Source organism: Chiloscyllium punctatum, chromosome 10 (assembly GCF_047496795.1).
Source record: "Chiloscyllium punctatum isolate Juve2018m chromosome 10, sChiPun1.3, whole genome shotgun sequence".
NCBI lineage: Eukaryota > Metazoa > Chordata > Chondrichthyes > Orectolobiformes > Hemiscylliidae > Chiloscyllium > Chiloscyllium punctatum.
The window spans coordinates 103,609,582-103,637,125 of NC_092748.1; the positions used below are offsets into that span (position 1 = coordinate 103,609,582).

The 27,544-nt window shown below is 41.1% G+C and overlaps 1 protein-coding gene across 2 annotated transcripts in view; it reads left to right on the forward strand.

Annotated features, from left to right (window-relative positions):
- LOC140482415 (contactin-associated protein-like 5) overlaps window positions 1-27,544 on the forward strand; it is an 878,213-nt gene that overhangs the window by 727,222 nt on the left and 123,447 nt on the right. For both annotated transcript variants that reach the window (XM_072579896.1, XM_072579897.1), the window contains one exon: window positions 12,731-12,824. In XM_072579896.1, the coding sequence (XP_072435997.1) occupies window positions 12,731-12,824 (94 nt within the window). The remainder of the gene's footprint in view (window positions 1-12,730; window positions 12,825-27,544) is intronic.

Below are 27,544 nucleotides of genomic sequence, written 5' to 3' on the forward strand. Positions count from 1 at the left end.
TGGGGTAAATCAGTTAAAGGCTTGGCCACCAACAGTGGAGCAATTAGAATTGTGGATGCACACGAGGCTGGATCAGAGGAATGTAGGGGCTGGAGCATGACAAAGAGGTATAAAGGGAGGGAAGTCATGAAAATATGGAAGAGAATTTTAAAATCAAGGCATTATTTAATCAGGAGCCAATGTTGATCAGTGAACACAGGTCTAAGAGGGAAATAGGTCTTGCAGCAAACTAAAAGGCAGCACAGTGGCTCAATGGTTAGCACTGCTACCTCACAGCGTCAGGGATCCTGGTTTGATTTCAGCCTCGAGTGACTGTCTGTGTGGAGTTTGCATGTTCTCCCCATGCCTGTCTAGGTTTCCTCCAGGTGCTCCAGATTTCTCCCACAGTCTGCAAGGTAAGAGAATTGGCCATGCTAAGTTGCCCATAGTGCTCAGGGATGTGTAAGTTAGGTGCATTGGCCATGGGAAATGCAGGATTATAGGGGAGAGATGTGGGTGGGATGCTCTTCAGAGAAATTGGTGTGGACTTGTTGGGCCAAAAGGCCTGTTTCCACACTGTGGGAATTCTTTAAAGCATAGGCAGTGAGGTTTTAGAGGATAGAACATGTGAGGCAGCCAGGAGTGCAGTGGAATAGTTGAATATACAGGTCACAAAGACAAAGACAGTGAGGGTTTTAGCAGCAACTAATCTGCAACAGGGTGATGTTGTGTCATGTTACTCAGGTGATAATTGGTGATTTTAGTGAGTAATGAACATGAGATTAGAAGTTAATCCTAGAATCAAATGTGACACTGTTGTGCTGAACAAACAGAGTTAACCTCAGACTGTTGCCAAGGAAGGAGCTGGTGACTAGGATTCAGATTTTGCAGCAGAGAACCAAAAATATTTTCAGTCTCCCCAATATTTAGTTGGAGGAAATTTCTGCTCATTTAGCCCTGAATGTTCCAAAACAACCTGATAACTTTACAACAGTGGAGGCATCAAGATAGTTGATCTGATGAGTTACTAAAAGGTCATGAAATAGCAGATGCAGCAGTTTGGATGGTCTCAATCTTCAGTGACAACACATCCATAAAATTCTTTGGGTTGCTTTTGCTTGAGCATTTGGCCTGCAGTATTAACTTGAATTTCCATTTGCCTGTCATTCTCGTTCTCCACTTTCTTCTCATGTTTATAGAAACATAGAAAAATACAGCGCAGTACAGGCCCTTTGGCCCTCCATGTTGCCCCGATCCAAGCCCACCTAACCTACACTAGCCCACTATCCTCCATATGCCTATCCAATGACTGTTTAAATGCCCATAAAGAGGGAGAGTCCACCACTGCTACTGGCAGGGCATTCCATGAACTCACGACTCGCTGAGTAAAGAATCTACCCCGAACATCTGTCCTATACCTACCACCCCTTAATTTAAAGCTATGCCCCCTCGTAATAGCTGACTCCATACGTGGAAAAAGGTTCTCACGGTCAACCCTATCTAAACCACTAATCATCTTGTACACCTCTATCAAGTCACCCCAAAACTTCCTTTTCTCCAATGAAAACAGCCCCAAGTGCCTCAGCCTTTCCTCATACGATCTTCCTACCATACCAGGCAACATCCTGGTAAATCTCCTCTGCACCCGTTCCAGTGCCTCCACATCCTTCCTATAGTATGGCAACCAAAACTGCACACAATACTCCAGATGTGGCTGCACCAGAGTCTTATACAACTGCAACATGACCTCAGGACTCCGGAACTCAATTCCTCTACCAATAAAAGCCAGTACGCCATATGCCTTCTTCACCGCACTATTTACCTGGGTGGCAACTTTCAGAGATCTGTGTACATGGACACCAAGATCCCTCTGCTCATCCACACTACCAAGTATCCGACCATTAGCTCAGTACCCCATCTTCTTGTTACTCTTACCAAAGTGAATCACTTCACACTTAGCTACATTGAACTCCATTTGCCACCTTTCTGCCCAGCTCTACAACTTATCTACATCCCGCTGTAACCTGCCACATCCTTCCTCACTGTCAACAACTCTACCGACTTTCGTATCATCCGCAAACTTGCTCGCCCAACCTTCTCGCACCTTCTCCAGGTCATTTATAAAAATGACAAACAGCAATGGTCCCAAAACAGATCCTTGCGGAACATCGCTAGTAACTGCATATCTCATTGTATAAAGTAATGGATCTGAAAGAGTTAACATCGGAGAATCATTAAGTTCTGCCTAATCTGATGATGTCGCAAGGACTTGGGTGGGGCAGGCAATTTTCTAATAAAGGAGGTAAAAACAATGACTGCAGATGCTGGAAACCAGATTCTGGATTAGTGGTGCTGGAAGAGCACAGCAGTTCAGGCAGCATCCAAGTAGCTTCGAAATTGACGTTTCGGGCAAAAGTCCTTCATCAGGAATAAAGGCAGTGAGCCTGAAGCGTGGAGAGATAAGCTAGAGGAAGGTGGGGGTGGGGAGAAAGTAGCATAGAGTACAATGGGTAAGTGGGGGAGGGGATGAAGGTGATAGGTCAGGGAGGAGAGGGTGGAGTGGATAGGTGGAAAAGGAGATAGGCAGGTAGGACAAGTCCGGACAGGTCATGGAGACAGTTACTGAGCTGGAAGTTAGAACTAGGGTGAGGTGGGGGAAGGGGAAATGAGGAAACTGTTGAAGTCCACATTGATGCCTTGGGGTTGAAGTGTTCCGAGGCAGAAGATGAGGCGTTCTTCCTCCAGGCATCTAGTAGTGAGGGAGCGGCGGTGAAGGAGGCCCAAGTCCTCCATGTCCTCGGCAGAGTGGGAGGGGGAGTTGAAATGTTGGGCCACGGGGCGGTGTGGTTGATTGGTGCGGTGTCCCAGAGATGTTCCCTAAAGCGCTCTGCTAGGAGGCGCCCAGTCTCCCCAATGTAGAGGAGACCGCATCGGGAGCAATGGATACAATAAATGATATTAGTGGATGTGCAAGTAAAACCTTTCCACCCTCTCCTCCCTGACCTATCACCTTCATCCCCACCCCACTCACCCATTGTACTCTATGCTACTCTCTCCCCACCCCCACCCTCCTCTAGCTTATCTCTCCACGCTTCAGACTCACTGCCTTTATTCCTGATGAAGGGCTTTTGCCCGAAACCTCGATTTCGCTGCTCGTTGGATGCTGCCTGAACTGCTGTGCTCTTGCAGCACCACTAATCCACAATTTTCTAATAAAGCTCAATATAAACTCATGTGACACCACCTCATCTTTTCATTCAGAACTTTACCTCCCTCTGAACTCAACATTGAGTTCAAAACTTTCCAACCCTAACATCAGCCTCAATTTTGTTTTCTTTTATCTTGTAGGTTTTGAATTAATTCTCATTTAGCTTTCATGTGGCAGCTGTTCATCTTTCTGCGATTGCACATCCTTTAGACAAAGATCTCATTTCTGTATGCATTTATTTACTACTCTCCTTTGACTTTGGCCGCACTGTATTTTATGTTTTCTCTGTATCTTAATGCATCATATTTTCCACCCCCTCTCTCTTTACTTCAGGTAAGAGTAATATTGATAGTGATTTCTAATGACTAAACTAATGATGATTCCTGATGAAGGGCTTTTGCCCGAAACGTCGATTTCGCTGCTCGTTGGATGCTGCCTGAACTGTTGTGCTCTTCCAGCACCACTATTCCAGTAATGATGATGAATAGTTTATCATAATTTTCTCAAGAGAATTAGCCCCTAATTCTGAACTAGGTTAAACAAGTCCATATCCCATGAAATGCATTTTTAAAAAATACAGATGTCTGCAATATTCCTACAAATCTGCATCACTTGGACTGAAGTGAGCAGAGATGAGAACCATACCAGTGTGCGAAAGGGATTAATGCTTTTAAAGGTGAATGTGATATCAAAGGTGAAGGTGATGGTACAGTTGTGAATTTATTTTTTATTCACCCATGGGACATATCATCTCAATGGTAATGGTCATGGATTTGGAAGGTACCATCTTGGGAGCCTCAGTAATTTCTGCAGTACATCTTGTAGATGGTACACATTGTTACTGCTGAACATCAGTTGTGAAAAGAGTTAATGTTTGCACATGCAGTGCCAATCAAGTGGAGTATTTTGCCGTAGGTGGTGCCAAGCCTCTTAAGTGTTGTTTGAGCTGCACTCACAGATGACGACATCACTAGCTAGGCTAGCATTTATTGCCCATACCTAAGTGCCAGGGGGCAGTTAAGAGTCAACCACATTACCTGTGGGTCTGCAGCCACATGTAGGGCAGACCAGGGAAGGATGGCAAGCAGGAGGCTGGAAGAACACAGCATGCCAGGCTGCATCAGGAGATGGAGAAGGGTTACACCTGACACATCGACTTCTCCACCTCCTGATGCTGCCTGCCTTGTTGTGATTTTCCAGCCTCCTGTTTATCTACCTTGCATTCCAGCATCTGCAGCTTCTTTGTTTCTGACCAGGTAAGTACAGAAGTTTCTTTCCCTAAAGGGCATTAGTGAAACAGATGGACTTTTCCCCATAATTGATAATAAATTAATTAGACTCTTAATTCCAGATACTTTTCATTGAATTCAAATTCTAACATTTGCCATGGTGAAATTTAAACCCAGGTCCCCAGAATATTACCTGGGTCTCTGCATTAACAATCTAGTGATAATATCAGTCAGCCAAGTGGGGAATATTCCATAATATTCCTGACTTATGCAGAAGCTGGACAGGCTTTTGGGAGACAGAAAATGGGATACTCACTGCAAGATTCCCAGCCTTTGACCTGCTAATTTGTTTCCACTGGAGAATGTTGCCAGGAAAAGGGATGGAGTTAATGGTGCAGGTGCAGAGTTCTTGGAAGGCCTTCTCATTGGCTACTGAATGAAATGAAACTTTATCTGAAATTGTATCTGAGATAAATAATTGACAGATGGAGACAGCAGATGAATCCTCTAGGAGGGTTAAAGCTGGGTGTAATCTGCACTCTATCAAAGATATCCATGGAAACCATGAGGAATCATGGAGTCATACAGCATGGGAACATACCATACATGCCGACCATGTTCCCAAACTAATCTCATTTGCCAGCACTTGGCCCATAACACTCCAAGTCGTTCCTACTCATGTACTTATCCAAATGTCATTTAAATATTGTAACTGTACCTGCATCCACCACTTCCTCTGGCAGTACATTTCACACACGAACCATTCTCTGTAGAAAAATGTTGCCCTTTTTAAACCTTTCTTCTCTCACCTTAAAAATCTAGCCTCTGGTTTTGACCTCCCCCATCTAGGTAAAAGACCCTTGCTGTTCACCTTATCTACGCCCCTCATGATTTTATTAACCTCTGATGTTACCCTTCAACCTTCTATGCTTCCGTGTAGAAAGGTCCCAGCCTATTTTTATAACTCACACTCTCTATTCCCAGCAACATCCTGATAAATATTTTCTGAACTCTTTCCAATTTCATAACATCCTTCCTAAACAGCGAGAGAAGAACTTTTTACAATACAGAGGAACATCGATTATTCAAAGGACATGGGCGGGAGTGATTCATTTGGTTAATTGAATTCCGGATAATCGAATGCCGGATAATATAGTTTAGTTCAGCATTGGGACCTTGTTGGATAATCCAATATTCAGATAATCAAATGCCAGATAATTGAGGTTCCTCTGTACTCCAGAAGAGGCTTCACCAACATTCTCTACAACCTCAACATGACTTCCCAACTGTTCTAATGAAAGGTCTGAGCAATGAAGGAAAGTGAAACTAAACACTTTCTTAATCACCTGGTCTGCCTGTGATGCAACTTTCAAAGAATTATGTACCTGAACCCCTAGCTCTCTGTTCTACAACACTACCCAGGACCCTACCATTAATTGTGTAAGTCCTCTCTTGTTTGTTTTACCAAAATCCAATACCTCACTTTTATCCAAATTGGTCTTCATCTGCCACTCCTCAGCCCATTGATGTAATTAATGTAATCTTAGACAACCTTCTTCACTGTCCACTGTACATCCAATTTCAGTGTCATCCATAAACTTCTTAAGCATGCCTCCTACATTCTTATCCAAATTATTCATATAAGTGATAAACAAAAGAGGACTGAGTACCAATCCCTGTGGAACACAGCTGGTCACAGGCCTCTAATTGGAAAAACAGCCCTCTACCACTACCTCGTCTCCTACCATCAAGCCAATTTTCTATCTAATTGTCAAGTTCTCCCTGAATCCCACGTGATCTGACTTTACTGATTATTCTACTATGTGGAACCTTAACATGTGGCTTCATTAACATCCATGTAAACAATATCTAACACTCTGCTCTCATCAATCCTTTTGGTTACTTTCTCAAAAAACTCAATCAAGTTTGTGAGACACAGCTTTCCTTGCACAAAACCATGCTCACTATCCCTCATTAGTCCCTGCCTCTCTAACTGCATGTAAATCCTAACTTTCAGAATCAACTCCAACAACTTACCCACCAATGATGTCAGACTCACAGGCCTATAGTTCCCAGGCTTCTCCTTACAGCCTTTCTTAAAGATTAGCCACCCTCCAATCGAGATGTGTGCCTCTGAATTCTCCAAATGAGAGACTCATTCCCAGCCTCCCCATTTAGAACAATGTAGCTACGAGGTGCTCAAATGATACTGGCTATCAGGGTTGAGTGAAGAAAAACAGGCAAGACAGACCTTATGAGGGATCTTCTGACACACTGGTGGTGTCCCTACCCTGGAACTGAGAGACCTACATTCAAGCCCCACCTGTGTGTTAACATCGCTGAACAGGTTCATTAGAAAAATAGTTTAATAAAAAGGAAGACACACCTCATTGGAAGTGGACACTGTAATTTACTCAGTGTAGGTATTCAACATTTTTTTTTGTGTAGTGACAGCAAGAGCTGAATATTTATAGACTTGTCAGGTTTGTTTTATTGAGCAGTCATCCTGACACTTTTCATACTTGATGGGCAGCCAGCAGCATAACTTTAAAGAAGGGAATAACTCTGTGACCAAGACCAGCAGGTACTGCACAATAACTTATTCAGAAAGAAATACTGAACCAGTCTAATTATTGTTGTTACATCTCATCAGTTTCTCGGCTCAATTTTTCACAGGAAAATAATGGAAAATTTCAAGGAATTTCAGTGAAAGATTAAGCAGGAAAAATTCCATGACTAATCCACCAGTAGAATGAGACAACAGAATACCTTGTTTTACATAATCTTAAGTATTAGAAAGTAGCCTGATCTGTTGTGAAATGCAATATTTTTTCTTCAACAAATTGCCTGTTGGTCTAACCAGTGTTCTTCTTGATTGCACTTTTGTTCACAACCAATTAATAGTTTGGCATGGACCCCTGCGTGGGAGACTTAAATACAGATATTAATCTTTTGGAAATAATTGCTATGTTTAAATAGCCCAGCAGAGAAATTGTGCAAAGACTTTAAGTAGAGTTTTAAAAATTATTGGGGAAATTAAACCAAACTCGTGCTACAACAAATGCTCTCATAAATGTATAGCATGATGAGTGCCAATGATCTACATTTTTTACCACTACCTGAAACTATAAAAGGTTAAAAATATACACAGGGAGTCCTCCAGTTATGAACGCTTGTGCTTTTATCGTCCTGCATTGTCTTCTGACTTGTGTACAAATCAACTTGCAAATTAACTTCAGAACAGAATCTGCTCACAATCTGAGGACAGCCCATATCAATCAGAAAATGACCCGTTTCTACCTGTCCCAAGATCAAATTAAGGTGATTACTTCTTGATTTTCCTGTATGCTTCCAATCATCAGGAAAGGGGAGGAAATAATAAGAAGAAAGGCGTGCTCTTTGCACAACCTCAGGATTCCTTCAGTCATTATGCAACCAATGACTTACCTGTGAAATTTAGTCTTTGTTGTCAAATAAGAAACCCAGCAGTCAATTTGCACACCACAAACTCCCACAAAAAAAGCAAATAGATAATGAATAGACAATGTTTTTGTGAGTCATGAGTGTGATGCTGGAAAAGCACAGCAGGTCAAGCAGCATCTGAGGAGCAGGATAATTAACGCTTTGGGCAAAAGCAAACGTCAATTTTCCTGCTCCTCGGATACTGCCTGACCTACTGTGCTTTTCCAGCACCACACTCTCTACTCTAATCTCAAGCATCTGCAGTCCTCACTTTCACCTCATCTGTTTTTGTGAGTTGATTGTGCAGAGAAAATGTGTCAGAAATCGTGGATAATTCCTCTGCTCTTATCTACTTAACCCTCCCCAGAAAAGAAACACATGTCTGATAAAGCTACATTTCCCACCAGAATGTTGGTTTAGAAGTCCTGTTGTGTTGAAGTTCTGGCGAGGAACCTAATGTCCTTCCCACTCACTGATGCATGTCTGGAAGTGAAGCTGGCATACAATTGTGTGAGAGATTGGAGTATGGGGTCCACTTTGTTTACCTGCCTTTGCTGTAATTATGTATGGGGCAGAAAGTCTTGTTGACAGCTTTTAACTCAGCAAATAATCACTTGGCAGGGATCGTGGGGCTATCACCCCTCTGCACAAGATGCCAACTCTGCTGTCCTGTTTTCTGTAATTCCCATCTAACTCTCACTCACCTGACTTAGGCTCCATGCTGATCTTGGTTCTGTTGCGTGGCCATATTGCCAGAGGTTACACTGCTCCTTGACACTATCTGCTATGCATAGATGTCAGCTTCTGAATGACTGGCAGCCCTTAGGTACCCTAATCTCAGGGAAAAGGCCTGTCACTGCCCAACTGGCACTTTCCACAGGCAGTGACTTGGACTTTCACCGGCTCCCCAGGGAGGGGGATGAGATGCCCATCGCCTGGATTGAATCCAACTCTTGGGGTGGGAACTGAGTCCCCAACATTCTGAAAAAGAGGCAAGAGTCAGGCAATTGAGTTTCATCTGACACCAGCTCCAAGGATGATGTGTTGAATCTGCTCAAGATTGGGGAGATGAAATGCACACTAGGCGACTGCTTTGCAGAACACTTAAGTTGCATCTGCAGAACTTACTCTAAGTTTCCTGTTGCCTCTCACTTCAAGAGGTTGTGAACCAAACCAAACCCCCTCAAAATATGTCAAGGAGATAGTCTGAGATGCCAGCTTTTACCTATTTAAAGGCAAGTGTAAGGTGCTGCATTCCAGATGTGATTTGATTGGTGAAAAATATGAGGCTTTAAAAACACACATTATTCTTACACTACAGTTAAATCACATACAAAATAAAAATAAAAAGTAAGAGTTGGATTAAGTGTAATTCTATCAAAATGCTGAACAAAATAATATACAGATATAAACTGCGACTGATCAGCTGTTCCAAAATAGCAGCTTCCCATGAACACCCTGAGCAAAGGCAAATAGAAATGAAAACATGAACCCAACACTAAGGAGAGAACATATTCTTTTGCACAGAGAGAGCTGTGACCTCTTCCAAAATTTTAACTTCACCAACTGAAAGCACAATCTGCAAACCCTGAGTCTTTGCGAAATTGACTCCATCCACTCATGCTTCTCTTGTCGACTTTAAGAAAAAAGCATGTTATACTGCTGGGCATAGACCAGACAGCTACAAGTTACAATACTTGCTTTCAAGAGAACCAGGAGAGAACAGCTCCCTCTGAAAGGCAGATCTGGTCAAAACGACATGGTTGTGTTTGCTGGCCAACATCTCAGGTGACTGACTGTGTGGAGTTTGCACATTCTCCCCGTGTCTCCGTGGGTTTCCTCCGGGTGCTCCGGTTTCCTCCCACGGTCAAAAAATGTGCGGGTTAGGTGAATTAGCTATGCTAAATTGCCCGTAGTGTTAGGTGAAGGGGTAAATGTAGGGGAATGGGTCTGGGTGGGTTACACTTCGGCAGGTCGGTGTGGACTTGTTGGGCTGAAGGGCCTGTTTCCACACTGTAAATAATCTAAAATCTAATCTAATCTAGTCTCTGTCTCAGGCTTGCTACAGTGCTGCAGCGAAGCTCTGTACAAGCTGGAAGAACAACATCTCATTTTGCTGTTGCAAACCCTGCAACGATCAGGACTCAATATTGAGTTGAGTCATTTTAGGGCCTGATCAGTTTCTCCCGTGTCCTTACTCCAACCTCCACACACCAGGCTTTGTCATCACATGGGCTGCCACTGAGCGCTGAATAGTCCAAATTAACAGCTACTGATTTTTCTCAGACTGACCTTTACCCTTTAACTGTTCAACTGTTTCTGTCTCACTGTCTGGGCTCCATTGCCACCTGTTGTTTATTCCCTATCCCTTCCCCACTCCTTCTTCAGCAGATATTCCAATCTTTTCCCAGCTACATTCAGTTCTGAAGAAGAGTCACTGCACCCAAAATGTTAACTCTGCTTTCTCTCCACAGATGCTGCAAGACCTGCTGAGTTTTTCTGTTTTTGTTGTCATTAAGGATTTAAAGTTTCAAGAAGTGATTTATATTTCTTCATAGCAAAACACTATTGTACATATTAGCATACTGTTTTCTGTGACACTATGCTCCAAGATCATTTCCCAATTGACAGAAACATTCAGGCCCAAGTGTAAACTTAGGATTGAAATAAGGAGTAATTTCTTCACCCAGAGAGTGGTGGGCCTGTGGAACTATCTACCACAGAATATGGTTGAAGTCAAACATTGAGTATTTTCGAAAGAACGTTGGATATAGTTCTTGGGACTAAAGGGATCAAGGGTCTGGGGAGAAAGTGAGTTGGATGATCAGCCATGATCATATTGAATGATGGAACAGGCTTGGAGAGCTGAATGACCTATTCCCCCTCTGATTTTAGCATCTATGTTAAGAACAGATCCACTCATTTTATCACATACAATTGTGGGTTGAGCTCTGTTTTTTGTCCATATGTAAGGGCAGATGGATGCGAGGGAGGGGTGGGGCCATGCTGAGTTTTCTATCCAGGGCCAAGAACCCAATATCCAAATAACTGTTGGATTGTGACCCTACCTTGCATCAACAACAGTGGCATAAAGTGATTTTGGTATGAAATGGCATGAAGTGGCTTGGCAACCAATTGGCATGGCTGACAGGTGAGAAGCAGTTCCATGAGGGGATCACAGGTTACAGGGAGCAGGTGGGAGAATGGGGTTGAGAAACTTGTCAGCCATGATTGAATGGCGGAGCAAACCTGATGGGACAAATGGCCTAATTGTTGCTCCTAAGTCTTAGAACAATACAGCACAGTACAGGCTCTTTGGCCCTCAATGACCCTTATGGTCAGTGGTCAATTTTCACATGGCAGCCAATGACAGGAATAGCTGTTGCCTGGAGCAGGACAGCAGAGGGTTTCATGGCTCAATTACTCGCTAATAAGGAATTTCACCCAAACTTCTCAAAGAAGAGAAACATCATGCTGGTTCATATGAATTTCTTTCCTTTGAGATTTCAAATCAGCCATCCCAGTAGATATGTCTCCCCACTGCATTCTATAATATCCCAATCATGTGATCTTCCTGTTCTTAATTAATTTAATCACTCTGTCTGGATATTTTTTAATGCACTTCCAGAACAGGTAGAACTTGAACCAAGGTCTCCTTGATTCTGGCATTCTCCAGCCTGTTAACAAGCTCTTCAACAAGCTTTTAACCACTGGAGTGATTGTAATGAAGTCAGCCAGTTGGACATCATAGAGTATGGGCTCCTTGACTGGGGCTGTTAACCTTGTCCAATCAGGGAGCCCTGTGTCATAACTTTGCTGAACAGGTTTATTTGAAGAAATAGATTAATAAAAAGAAACACTCTGGTACCTGATGCTGAATGAGGCAGGACTGAGGTCACGGGTTATTCATGTGTAAATAAAATGTAACTTGGCGATGAGATACCAGCCTTGGTGGAGTTATTTCAAACACCAGTTAATTGGAGGTATGCAAGTTACCAGTTTGCTTCCTTCCCCACCTTTGAAAATTGCAGTGCATCACAAATACATAAAAAGACTGTCATCCTGTTTGAGAATGCTCTTTTCAAAAACACTCACACCTTACCCTGTCCCCATCAGTGATTCAGAATCCAATCCCTTTGACTCCACACTAGAGTGTTAACTTAGGTTTCTGCACTCTGGTGTCGAGAGAGGGACTTTGAATCTTCAAACTATTGGTGAAACTGCTAAGTTACAGTTCGCAACTGAGACCACCCATATTTCTCAGAGCAAAAAACAGAAGTTGCTGAAAAATCTTCAGCCGGTCTGGTAACATCTATGAGGAGAAATCAAAGTTAATCTTTCAGGTCTGGTGACCCTTCCTCAGAACTCAGTTTGGAGGAAAAGTCACCAGACCCAAAACGTTAACTTTGATTTCTCTCCGCAGATGCTGCCAGACCGGCTGAGCTTTTCCAGCAACTTCTGTTTTTGTTTCTGATTTACAGCATCCACAGTTCTTTTGGTTTTTATTTAGTATTTCTCAGAGCACCCTGCCTGAAATCAATCCAAAACTTGTTGACTCCCAGACTTGTATAGTTTGACCATGTAAATAGTTTGCAATTTTAATCACAGGTGATCTGATGTTGTTACAGATTTACTGCCCCTAAAATTGACCAAACTCAGGGAGAAATAGATGAATTAATGTCTTACTTTGAAATGAAACCAAACATGGTATTTGTAACTGTGTGAAAATGATTCCTCCTTCAAAACCTATTGTCAGAATACATAAGTTGACCAATGCTAAAAATACAGCATAAACTGAGAGTATACAACAGGAAATAATGTAACCTTTTAAATTTCTACTTTGTATTTACAGATTGATCAATTCACGACTGTGGAGTATAGCCTCCCTTCAGATATGGATCTCGGATTTAATTCTGTTAGATCTCTTACTCTGGGCAAGATTGTGGGTAAGCAAGTGAACAATTCTCTTTACCTTGATTCCAGCATTGTATTTGACCCAGATTGCATTGCCTTAAAGTATGATGGATGCAGATTCAGTCACAACTTTCAAAATAGAATAGGATAAGTATTTCAAAATGAGAACACCTCCATGATAATGAGATGAGGAGCTATTTGAATAGCTCTTTGAAAGTGGAGTCAGAGTCATAGTGAACTGATGTCCTCTTTCTGTGCTGTATATTTCCATTATTCTCTATGCATAAATATGAGTTTGCTCCTGTGGACCCAGCTATGTTGTTAGATATTTATACTACTACTGTTTGTCAGAGATGAGGTCCACACTGATGGAGGTGAACATTAACAGGCTGTGTTGAAAATAACTATATGGAGTGAATAGTAAGTGAGAACATCTTAACTGAAGTTTCCTGAGATCTGATACCATTAATGATATAACTCCTTTACTCCTAGTCAGAAACTACCATTAGAGGAAAAGTATTATTAATTATCTTTACTCTGCATTGTTGACAGATGCTTAAGCTTAGGTGAATTCTCTATGAAAAGGAACATCTGACACAAAGAGCAGTAGAATGTTGAATGCGATGTAACAGTTATCTTGAATAGTTACCTGTGTTGGACAAATGTGTCAGCATCTTTAAAGTGAATTTGTGAAACGAAGAGTATCACGAAATAATTTAATGAGAAAGGTGTCTCATCATACAGATGGCAATACCTAACCGAGAGTGCATTGTGTCCCCATTAAAACACCCTGAGTGTGCCTGTCCAATCATCCATAAAGACCATAAGACCAGAGAAAATAGGAAAAGAAGTAGGCCTTTGGCTCCTTGAGCTCCCTTCAATGGGATCATGGATGATTTGACATTCCTCATATCCACTTGCTTACCTCGTTCCCATAACCCTTGATTCTCTGACTGTTACAATCAATCTATCTCAGCTTTAATAAACCCAAGGACCCTACCCACACAGCTATCTATGGCAAAGAGTTACTAAGGCTCTTAACCCTCTGAGAAAATAAATTCCTCCTCATATTTGTTTTGAATTGGTGCCCTTTTATTCTAAGACCATGCCCTCTGGTCCTAGACTCTCCCATGAGAGCAAACATCCTCTGAACATTTACCCTGTCAAGCCCCTTAAGAATCCTACATGTTTCAATGAGATTACCACTTGCTCATCTAAACTCCAGTGAGTATGGCCCCAACACATTTAACTTTTGCTCAGAAGACAATCCCTATGTTATGTGGACCATCCAAGTGAACCTGCTCTGAACTACCTCCAATTAAATGATATATCACAAAGATGGAACTGGTTACTCTTCAGGGGGTTGGTGTGGACGTTTTGGGCCGAAGGGCCTGTTTCCACACTAGGGCCTGTTTCCACACTTTGGGGATTCTATGATTCTATGATACTGAACAGGCCTGGCAACATCTGTGGAGAGAGAATGACTTAATGTTTCAAGCTCTGCATGATTCTTCTTTAGAACAATGTTTTAATTATCAAGGGAATCAAGAGTTTTTTTTAGTCTTTTGAGGAAGTGATGAAAGATGATTGATGAAAGTAGGGCAGTGGATATTGTTCTACTTGGGCTTTGCTGAAGCACTTGACAAGTTCCCTCACAGTAGGCTGGCTCAGATGATTAAGTTGCAGGGAATCCACAATGAATTGGTAAGTTGGATACAAAACTGACTCAGTCACAGAAGGTGGCAGTTGTGGCAGTGTGTTTTCTGACTAGAGGTCTCTGGCCAGTGGTTTTCCACAGGGATCAGTGCGAAGATCCCTGTTATTTGTAATCTATACAATTGATTTGGATGAAGATATAGGTGGTCTGATTAGTAGATTTGCAGATGTCATGAAAATTGGTGGAGTTGTGGACAGTGGGGAAGATAGTCAAAGGATACAGCAGGATATGGATTGGTCGGAAAGTTGGGCGGAGAAATGGCAGATGGAGTTTAATCCAGATGATCATAAAGTGATGCAGTTTAAATGCAAGAGGAAAGTATACAGTGAATGGCAGGATCCAATGACGATTGCTATACTGTGGGATCTTGGGGTACAAGTGCATAGCTCCCTGGAATTGGCAACAAGAGTGGAGAAGATGGCAAAGGAGGCTTATGGCATGCTTGTCTTCATTGGGTGTAGAAGAGGTTTATTAGGATGCTGCCTAGCAAAAAAGAAGAGGTTGGAGGCTGAGGGGTGACCTGCGAGAAGCTCATGAAATTATGAGAGGCATGGGCAGGGTGAATAATTGGAGTCCATTTCCTGGGATGGAAATGTCAAATACTAGGGACTCTGGTGTAAAGGGTGAGTGGTAAAGTCTAAAGGAAATGTGCAAGGCATGTTTTTTTTCCTCAGAGTATGATAGGAGCCTGGAATCCGCTGCTAGGGAAGATGGTAGAAGCAGATACAATAATAACATTTAAGAAACATTCAATGGGCACATGAACAGGCAGGAGATAGTGGGATACAAATCACGTGCAGGCAAATGGGATTAGTACTGAATAATATCCTGGCCAGCACAGACATGGTGAGCTGATGGGCCAGTTTCCGTGCTGTACTGTTGTATGTTCATACTGGACTTGAGATAGGAACTCTGCTTCTATCTCTGCAGATGCTGCCAGATCTATTGAGTTTCTCCAATGTCTTCCATGTTTTTTTTTCATATTTCCAGCAGTATTTTGCTTTGCTTCAAGAAGAAGCTATATCTTTTTTCTTGGTGTGCCAAGCTCTGAAGATCTGCAGTACTTCCTGAGAGTTAGAAATTATGATGGGAGCTGTTGCATGCTCAGCAATGACCGTCTCCTCTAAATAAAGGTCTGACCTGTAGCCCCTGTCTTCACTGGCACCATGACCTGTAATTGTCCCTCACCAACAATCTCAAGAGTTCACCATTGACCAGTCCAACCAGTATCTTTGAGAGCTGTACTTTTTGTTTCAACACTGTATATTGCTCACCTAAACAAATGCAGTGAAATCACTGCCATACTTCAGACCTAATGTTAAGATGAACCTACACATCACGGTTCTTACATTAGCTTGCTGAGGCTAGATTTTAGTTTGTATTTTTCATCTGTCTTTCCATGGCTGTGGTAAGCATGTGTGTAGGAGGAGGAACAGTGTGGAAAGAAGGGGAAAAGTGGATAGCCACGATGGTAAGCTTAGTAAATCAGCTGTTTATCTTCTGATATTTGAAACAATTATATTGACCTGTCACTGTCAACTAAAAGAAAAAATGTAGTAGAACAGTTAGACTTAATGCAAAGTCTTGCTTTCTCTTAAAGTGACAAGACTTCTGGTATTATACCTGCTGCTACTTGAAGCCTCCCAAGACAATTCTTAAACAAATTTCATTACTGTCAACACAGGTAGAAAAGGCACTGGGTTTTTTTTCATTATTTTAAGTTGCTATTCATTCTATAAATAAATCAAATTTAAATGCAGCATAATTAATGCAAGCAGCAGGTATCTACCTGGGAATGTGATAAATAGAGACATCATACACACTTAAACTAGTTCCAAGGCACAATTAATTTGAAAAAAAATCATTCTGAAGCTGTGCTTTCTAACATGTAAATTTATTTTCTGCTGTCTTCAGTTGGACAAGAGTATGTAAAATAAAATGAATATCCCACCTTCATTTTTTTTGCCCTTGTGTCAAGAAGACAGAATGAAATATTCAAAAAGCTCTTGGCTTTTCAGTTGAATAATTCCTCTACTTCTCATGGCAGCAAGATTTCTGTACACTTACCAAGCAAATTCTAATACTTTATAAGAGATTGTCAGACTGCAGTGATTCATGAGTTTAGCTTATTCCATCAGCAGATCTATTAGCATGGGATGTTAACGTACAAATTGATTAATCATTGCATACTTAATGGTGCGCACTGGCGAGTGGTGTGTTTGTGAATATATGGGCAAGAAATAAATTGACTGTCTATAGCTCAGTGGTGAAGGGAATGAGGATTACCTTCAGTGAGGTGCTGGGCTAAGGCATACATGTTGAAAGACAGGGGCCGAGATGATTTGCTTTGCAAAAGCTGGGCCGCACCTTCTGTATGGCAGAACCTGCCACAAAGAGGAACCTTTGGCATTGAATGTTGATATCAACTATGCCTCACAAGTAAAGTGAGTCTCTAATGGAGGAAGAGATTGGTTCCATTGTGTCAGGCAATCCGATGCTCCCCATGGAAATTGAAAATAAAAATTAAAAAATGGTTTTGCCATCTTAAATATGTGCAGGCACTTTCTGAGTGATGAACTACATAGATATTGGTGGTATTTTAATTAAAGCTGCTCAGACTGATAGAGAAGTACTGGTCGTTCTGCTCATTTCCTCAATGTGAGTTCACTGTAATGCGATAGATGAATTGTGGACGCAATTTGTAAAACACAAACTTTTAAAACATGTGTTGGCTGTAACACGATTACATTACCAACACTTTAAGCACTATTTCTAAAGCGTGATTTTTCTACAATGCAGGGTTGCACAAGAAGGCAACCATCGCGTTAGAGAAGAACTGACTGTACCAAACACTTAGAAGGAACGGCATTGCAGTGGTGCAAATGTTAGTCCACTTCTTGACCTTCATTTTAACTGCTCCACCAGTGGTCCCATGCTTTCAACCAGTGAGACTTGAAGACCATAAGACATAAGAGCAGAAACATGCCATTTGGTCCATCAAGTCTGCTCCACTATTCAGTGAGATCATGATCGATCTGATATTCCTCAACTCCACTTTCCTGCCTTTTTCTCCATAGTCCTGAACTCTTTGACTGATTAAAAAAAACCTGTCAATCTTTGCTTTGAATATACTTAATTACCCAGCCTCAACAGCCCTCCGTGGTAAAGAATTTCATTGATCACTACCCTGTGGGAGAGCTAATTCCTCCTCATCTCTGTCTTAAATAGATGACTCCATAGTCTGATATTTATGTCCTCCGGTCTTTGACTGACCCACAAGGGGAAACAACCAGGCTGTATCTACCATGTCATGTCCCCTTAGAATCTTAAATTTTCAATAAGGATGCCTCACACCTTTCTAAACTTCAATAAGTCTCATAAGACTGTAAGATGTATGAGCAGAATTAGGCCATTTGGCCTATCAAGTTTGCTCCACCATGCCAGCATGGTTGATATGTTCCTCAACCTCATTATCCTCCCTTCTCTTCATAACCCTTTATCTCCTCACTAATCAAGAATCTATCTGCCTTTGTGTTAAAGATACTCAATGACTTGCCTCCATAGCTTTCTATGGCAATGAGTTCTATCGATTCACCACTCTCTGGCTGAAGAACTTTCCTCCTCATCTCTGTTCTAAAGGGTCACCACTTTACTGTGAGGCTGTGAGGTCCACTTGATTACAGACTCTATTTACTCAAATTCTCCTCATCAGAAACCCTTCCATAACCAGGATCAACCTAATGAACCTCCTCTGAATTGCCTCCAATGCCAGTATATCTTTCCTTCGATAAACAGCTAACAAACCGTTCACAATATTCCAGATGTGGTCCAATTAAGTGTCTTGTACTGTTTTAGCAAAATCTTCCTATTTTATTCTCCATTCCCTTTGAAGTAAAGATTAACATTCTATTTACCTTCCCTATTATCTTTAAAATTTAAAATTTAATCCACAACTGCAAAATACAACAGGCTTTAAGCTTTAGATGTTTATTAGCTGATTTTGGATGTTAGCTTTTTGTGAGTTTTGCACAAAAACCTTGAAATCCTACTCTGCTGCAGCTTACTGCAGTATTTATCCATTTAAATAACATGCAAATCCTCTACTCTTTCTGCCAAAGTGATTTACTGCACGTTATCGTCAGGATGTGAAGCTATTGGAGAGAGTGCAGAAACTGTTTACAAAAATGGTCGAAAGATGAGAACTGCAGTGATGAGGATAGGCAAACAAGTTGAAAGTTATCTCCTTGGAGAGAAGAGGGCTAAATGGAAGTCTGATAGAGGTTTTCAACATCTTGAGCAAGCTGGGATGAGTCGTTAGGGCAAAACTGTTGCTGCTCGGAAAAGGGACAAGAACAAGAGAGCATAGATTTGAAGTGGTAGTTATTTTTGAGAAGATTTGTAGTTCAGGTTGATGATAAGTATGTAAGCTAGCTTACATACTTATTTGAAGTGAAAGAAATAAGGATGAAGTGAGGAAAATCTTTTTCACTCAGTGAGTACAGAGGGTATGGACTGGACTGCTTGGAAATGTGGTGGAAGCAGGTTCAATTGAGACATTCAAGAGAGCATCTGATGATTATTTTTGATTACTCAGCTTTTGTGCTCAATATTTCTATCTATGAGGCCTGACGTCCTGGAGACATTGCAAATTACTCTCTCAGCATGGCTTTCCACCTTCAAGGTTAAGTGTTCATGGATTCCAAGGTCCCTCTGTCCCTAGGCTTGATTTAGAATTGTGCCATTATGTGTCAAGTGACCCCCATTAAAAAAGACATAAGGTGGAACTTTTGTTTTTGCATAGACAGCAGTTTGTGTGTGGAATGAACTGCCAGCGAAAGTGGTGGATGCAGATGCAGTTACAATGTTTAAAAGGCATTTGGATAAGATCTTGAATAGGAAAGGTTTGGACAGATATGGTCCAAGTTCAGGCAGGTGGGACTAATTTAGTTTCAGAATATCGTCAGCGTGCACTGGTTGGACCGAAGGGTCTGTTTCTGTGCTGTACGACTCCATGACTCCTTGCAACAGTAGTAGACTCACTAACTTTAAGGGCATTTAAAGGATGATTGGATAAACACATGGATGATAATGGGATAGTGTTGGTGAGATAGACTTCAGATTGGTTTCACAGGCTGGTGCGACATCGAGGGCCAAAGGGCCTGTACTGCACTGTAATGTTCTATGTTCACCCTCTCTAGAAAATTCATCGCCTCTCATTTTCCAATTCAAATTGCATTTGCCATTTATTTCAAGAGTGTAGTACTGAAGAAGCACAGCAGGTCAGGCAGCATCTGAGGAACAGGAGAATCGATATTTTGGGCACAAGTCCTTCACCAGTCCTCACTTTCTCCTTTGCCATTTATTTGCCTATTCTGTTAGCCTATCTCTAACCTGTTGCAAATAATTAGTATCATCTTCATTGTATGGCCTGACGTCCTGGAGACATTGCAAATTACTCTCTCAGCATGGCTTTCCACCTTCAAGGTTAAGTGTTCATGGATTCCAAGGTCCCTCTGTCCCTAGGCTTGATTTAGAATTGTGCCATTATGTGTCAAGTGACCCCCATTAAAAAAGACATAAGGTGGAACTTTTGTTTTTGCATAGACAGCAGTTTGTGTGTGGAATGAACTGCCAGCGAAAGTGGTGGATGCAGATGCAGTTACAATGTTTAAAAGGCATTTGGATAAGATCTTGAATAGGAAAGGTTTGGACAGATATGGTCCAAGTTCAGGCAGGTGGGACTAATTTAGTTTCAGAATATCGTCAGCGTGCACTGGTTGGACCGAAGGGTCTGTTTCTGTGCTGTACGACTCCATGACTCCTTGCAACAGTAGTAGACTCACTAACTTTAAGGGCATTTAAAGGATGATTGGATAAACACATGGATGATAATGGGATAGTGTTGGTGAGATAGACTTCAGATTGGTTTCACAGGCTGGTGCGACATCGAGGGCCAAAGGGCCTGTACTGCACTGTAATGTTCTATGTTCACCCTCTCTAGAAAATTCATCGCCTCTCATTTTCCAATTCAAATTGCATTTGCCATTTATTTCAAGAGTGTAGTACTGAAGAAGCACAGCAGGTCAGGCAGCATCTGAGGAACAGGAGAATCGATATTTTGGGCACAAGTCCTTCACCAGTCCTCACTTTCTCCTTTGCCATTTATTTGCCTATTCTGTTAGCCTATCTCTAACCTGTTGCAAATAATTAGTATCATCTTCATTGTATGGCCTGACGTCCTGGAGACATTGCAAATTACTCTCTCAGCATGGCTTTCCACCTTCAAGGTTAAGTGTTCATGGATTCCAAGGTCCCTCTGTCCCTAGGCTTGATTTAGAATTGTGCCATTATGTGTCAAGTGACCCCCATTAAAAAAGACATAAGGTGGAACTTTTGTTTTTGCATAGACAGCAGTTTGTGTGTGGAATGAACTGCCAGCGAAAGTGGTGGATGCAGATGCAGTTACAATGTTTAAAAGGCATTTGGATAAGATCTTGAATAGGAAAGGTTTGGACAGATATGGTCCAAGTTCAGGCAGGTGGGACTAATTTAGTTTCAGAATATCGTCAGCGTGCACTGGTTGGACCGAAGGGTCTGTTTCTGTGCTGTACGACTCCATGACTCCTTGCAACAGTAGTAGACTCACTAACTTTAAGGGCATTTAAAGGATGATTGGATAAACACATGGATGATAATGGGATAGTGTTGGTGAGATAGACTTCAGATTGGTTTCACAGGCTGGTGCGACATCGAGGGCCAAAGGGCCTGTACTGCACTGTAATGTTCTATGTTCACCCTCTCTAGAAAATTCATCGCCTCTCATTTTCCAATTCAAATTGCATTTGCCATTTATTTCAAGAGTGTAGTACTGAAGAAGCACAGCAGGTCAGGCAGCATCTGAGGAACAGGAGAATCGATATTTTGGGCACAAGTCCTTCACCAGTCCTCACTTTCTCCTTTGCCATTTATTTGCCTATTCTGTTAGCCTATCTCTAACCTGTTGCAAATAATTAGTATCATCTTCATTGTATGGCCTTTCCTTCAAATTATGTATCATTAGCAAATTTTGCTCTGTATTTACATATAATATATATAAATACACATATATATATATATATATATATATATATATAGTCACCTTCGCACTGACTCTTTGGAAAACGCAATCTACCATTCGACTGACTGAAGAAAAATTATACACCATGGCTCATTGTTCTCTTTCCTTAAGCCATTTTTTTTTTCTCAATTCATCAACGTAACACTGACTCTGCTATGTAGGAACATAGAAAATAGGTGGTGGAGCCTGCACCACCATTCAGTGTGGTCATGGCTGATCACACAATCTCAGTATCTCATTCCCACTTTCTTTACATACCCCTTGACCTCTTTAGCCACAAGAGCCACGTTCAACTCCCTCTTGAATATATCTAGTGAACTGGTCCCAACAGCTTCCTGTGGGAAAGAATTCCACAGGTTCACAACTCTGATTAAAGAATTTTTTTCCTCGCCTCAGTCCTGAATGGACTACCCCTTATTTTTAGACTGTGACCCTTAGTTCTGACTTCCCCAATGTTGGGAACATTCTGCCCACACCTAGCCTCTTCAGTCCCATCAGAATTTTATATGTTTCTGTGAAATCTCTCCTTATTCTTCTAAATCCCAGTGAATACAAGCCTGGTTGATCCAATCTTGCCTTATATGTCACAAGCCTTAATTTTGCTAACCAAGCTTTTAAATGCTACTTTAAAAATTACTCAGATTTCGTATAGAGGGCATCAATCTTTCCTGTTCATTCGAAGTATTCAGTCATATTCATCAGATGACCAATCTGTCAATTTGGTCAAATTACAAATCTATGTTGGTTCTCCGAATTAACTCAGGCGTTGCCAAGTTTGATTCTTATTTCTAAACTTTTATCCACCTACGATATGTGAAACTGATTTCCCGGTGGTTACTATCACTGTCCTTGCTTGAGTAAGGAAGTCACGTACAGCATGCTCCTCATGCTCAGAGAAGCATAATTAAGAAAACTGGGTCACAAGACAGAGAAAGGCATCAGAACCACATACAGCAATTATTCTGAAGGAATATCTTAAAGAAGAGGAGCATGGTAACAAGCTGCTGAAACTTCTAGGTATGCTAGTGTAATCTGTCAAACAGAAGCAAAAAAAAAACAGGAAAAACTGTTGTCATGTTTACTCCCATCGGATGGACATATAATATTCAACTCACAATGTACAAGCATTGCTTTTGAATTTACAATATGCACAATAATGATCTTCAATATTATGCCTGGTTAACATCTTAAACCAGGAAAAAAGTCAATAGATACATCTTATAATTACATTTTTTTTTAAAGATGCAGCTTTTATGTTATAAATGCAGAAGTACTCCTTATGAGGAGATGATAATGTAATGGTAATGTCAGCAAACTAGTAATCTAGAACCCCAGGCTAATGCATTCAAATCCTCCCAGGGCAGATAGTGACATTTTAATTCAATAAAAAGCCAGTCTAATGGAGGCCATGAAACATTGTTGATTGTAACCTGGTTCAGCAATGTCCTTCAGGGAATGAACTCTTTCATCCTTATCTCGGTCTGGCCTACTTGTGACTCCAGACAGCAATGTGTATGATTTTTAATAGGCATGGGCAATAAATGCTGACCTATACAATGATGCTCACATCCCGTGAGTGAATTCAGAAACAAATAGCGGTGTGTCGGTGCATCCAGAGATACAAATTCAACTGCCATCATGACAATTTAGTATTTTAAATCCAGTGACATAATTCTAGGAAATAAAGCAAGTATCAGTCATGATGAGCATGAAACTAACAGATTATTGGGAAAAAAAAATCTACCTGGTTTACTGTTTCTGTTTGGGGAAGTCTATCTGTTGTCTTTATCTACATGACTCCAGGCCTGCAACAATGTGACTGCTTCTTAACTGATCTCTGGAATGATCCAACAAACCTCTCAGTGAATCCATAAAAGTGCAACTCCACCATCCTGCCAAGGTCATTAAATGCTAGCCATTCCATTAGCACTCATATCTCATGAATGAATTGTAAAACAAAATTCATCCAGTTGTTAATGGTTTGTTACATACACATTAATGGGCATTTTCTTTATGATCACATATGAAGAGGCTCAACTGAGACATGGCGAATGATCAGGGGGCTAACATTGGTGAGGCTGCGTTAGGTGAGGGAAAGACCCAGTGGTGTAATCACTGAACTGTTAATCCAGAGACCCAGGCAATATTTTGGGGACCTGGGTTGAATCCTGTCACAGTAAATAGTGTAATTTGAATTCAGTGAAAAAAAAAACAGGTATTACAAGTCTGATGATGACCACCAAACCATTGCCAATTGTCAGAAAAACCCATCAAGTTCACTAATGTCCTTTAGAGAAGGAAACTGCCATTGTTACCTCATCTAGCCGACATATGACTCCAGACCCAAAGTGATGCAGGTGACTCTCAATTGCCCTCTGGGGCAATTAGGGATGGGCAATAAATGACAGAGATGCCCACATCCAAGAATGAATTTTAAAGAAAACCTCCCATTAAATGAAAAAATCATGTCTTATTATGGACTTCGCTCTCTGACCTTGATCTATTTAACATCAGGGACACCCTGAGAAGATTATTTATGTCAACACTTGAATTATAACAAAAATTATGTTTGCTCATAGTGATCAAATGACTTGGAGATTTCCCTGACATTTGTGAATATTTTCAAGCAGTGTTAACACTGAAGCCAATGTCATAAACAGCAGATGGGAACTTCACAAGTTTAGTTTGGGCGGTGTTATGATTCACAACTTCCTTCAGAAAATAACCTCAAGAGTTCACACCAAAATTGAAAACGAGTGCCTGACTCATGATATGTTGGATTAGGCAAAGCATCTGAATATGTCTGAGGAGCTGTCATGGTTTTTAATACTAAGTCCCACAATACATCAATATACATCCTAAGCAGTTGGTTGATGCAAGACTGTAAATTGCCCCACACCAGTTCAACAGCACTCTATCTACTGAAACTAAAAACAGTATAGCTCTAATTTTCTGTTAATTAACACCTTGACAGTTAACAAGCAAGCATTACCAAACCTTCCTTTTGACATGGATTTCTTCACGTCAAGTTTGAAAGTGTCAAAACGACTGTGCAACTTTCTTCCAATGAAGAAATCATCAGGTGTCCTGCAGGTTATTTAATGAACTTGGTAATACCATGCCAAATGCAACTGATTTCTGTTACAGTATCAGAATCCACACAAAAGACCTTAATGCAGCTCTCTCAGTTTTCCCACTTGACCATGGATGTAGAAGTAAGGAAGTAAAATGAAGAACACATTTTGATTGAGAAGAATTGCAACATTGGGCAACATGATTCATTGTCATTGACAAGCTGAACCAAAGCCTCATTGCATTAAAGAAAGTTCATTTTTACGGACTCCAGTTGCTATACATGTACAAAGTCAAAAAGAGTGGTGCTGGAAAAGCACAGCATGTCAGGCAGCATCCAAGAAACAGGACAGTCAACGTTTTGGGCATAAGCCCTTCATCAGGAATGTAGAGGGGGAAGGGGGCTGAGAGATAAATAGTTGGGGGGTTGGGGGGGTACCTAAGTTAAGGCAGTGGGAAGGGACTCTTCTTAGTAGTCAGTCCACTGTGTGACTCAATGCTACACAGAGAGAACCCAGCTGGTTTGCTGCAATATCTGTTTCATAACTTGTGGTGCATTTTACTGTGTTAAATCTACAGTGTTAATTAAACCTTGATGTGTAATTGATTCCCAGTCCATTATCATCATCATGACATGGTGAAAAGTGACAGAAAACAATATGTTGATGAGCCATATTGTACTTGAACAGTCAGCAAGTTAATCTACAGGTAGAATCATGATTGACAGTCATAAATCATACTGAAGCCCATGAGACAACTTTTAATGTCTTTGTTATTGTGTCCAAGGGTGTTGAAAACACAGCTTGCTAATAAGCAGACAAATCACTGTCTAGTTTAGCTCACTTGAGAATGGCAAGCGATCAGGATATGTGTCAGATTACCAGTAAACAATGGAAGGTCAAAGTATATCGTCAGAATATCCATAAATTATCCTCGATTAAATTGTGCCACAGCAGAACTCCGAAAAGAGTGCAAAATATTTAAACAGTGTTTATAGCTATGGCTTTCAGATTCACTTGTGACTGATGCAAAAAATCATACCATGAACATTTCCTTAGCAAGTCGGAACAAAGGTCTGCACAGCCTTAGCATGTCAGAATTAAAAACACAAAAGTGAAAATTTCCCCAAAAGGTCAAACTGACATGCTGAGACTGATGGATTACAGTGGTTCAAAAGGCAGCTCACCATTACCTTCTCAAGGGCAACTGGAGATGGGCAATAAATACTGGCTAGCCAATAATACCCACATCCCACAAAAAAATCAAAATCACATTAAACTTGGGTATTCATTGAATAGAATATATATCATCTACAAAGCGATGTGCACCAACGCAAACAGACCAACACTCTCTTCCTGCTACAATACACACCATCTGTTATGTTGCCAGAGGCATAAACACAAAGTTATCAATAAACCAGAATTTTGTAATAAATAATTGCTTGGCACTACAGAACTTAAACATTGCAAAACACAGAGAAGAAGTTGCATATTTTTATCTTTCTTCCTTCAGAGTACAATGCAATGAAAATAGAAACACTGTTTTCTACAACATGAGAAGATGGCGCTAATTGGTTGGAGCATTATTGACGTTGGAATGTGTAAGAAGAGTTAACTGTCAATCTTAATGCTCAGACCAAGCAGGCAGATTCTGATTGGTCGAAGTGTTGCCACTGCAGCAGAGATTGTCTGTTTCTGCGATCTCCATTTTTTGAAATCGGTGCAAAGCATGTGCAAATTTCTTTTGCCTATACAAAATGAATAATATGTATTTGCATGTGACAATATGAATGTCTTGTCATGGAGTCATAGAATCATACAGCATGGAAATGGACTCTTTGGTCCAACTCGTCCAAGCTAACCAGGTGTCCCAAACATAACTAGTCCCAATTGCCTGTGTTTGCCTCATGTCATGTCCTTCTAAATCTTACATATTCAAGTCCCTATCCAAATATCTTTAAAGTCTTGTAATTGTAACCAACTCCACCACTTTGCCAGCTTATTTCATACATGCAACACTGTGAATAAAGGGCCCCGGATCCCTTTTTAATCTTTTCCCTCTCATCAGAAACCTATGCCATCTAGTTTTGGATTTCCCAACTTTTGAACAAAGACCTTGGCCATTCACCTTATCTATAGAACATAGAAAAGTACAGCACAGAGTAGGCCCTTTGGCCCACACTGTTGTGCCAAGGTTTAATCCTAATGTAAAATATATTAACTTAACCTACGCACCCCTCTATTCACTGCTATCCATGTGCATGTCCAGCAGTCGCTTAAATGTCCCCAATTAATTCATTTCCACCACCTCAACTGGCAATGCATTCCATGCATTCACAACTCTCTGCATGAAGAACCTACCTCTAATGTCTCCTTTATACCTTCCTCCTAATATCTTAAAACTATGACTTCTCGTACCAGTCAATCTTGCCCTGGGGAAAAGTCTGTGGCTATTTGGTCCTCTCATTATTTTGTACACCTCAATCAGGTCTCCTCTCTTCCTCCTTCTCTCCAGAGAGAAAAGTCCTAGCTTATTCAACCTTTCTTCATAAGGCAAGTCCTCCAGTCCAGGCAGCATCCTGGTAAACCTTCTTTGCACCCTCTCCAAAGCCTCTGTATCTTTCCTATAGTAGGGCAACCAGAACTGGACACAATATTCCAAGTGTGGTCCCACCAGGGACTTGTAGAGCTACAGCAAAACCTTGTGGCTCATAAACTTGATCCCCCTGTTAATGAAAGCCAAAACACCATATGCTTTCTGAATAACCCTATCCAGTTAGGTGGCAACTTTGAGGGATCTATGTACTTGCACGTCCAGATCCTTCTGCTCCTCCACACTGCCAAAAA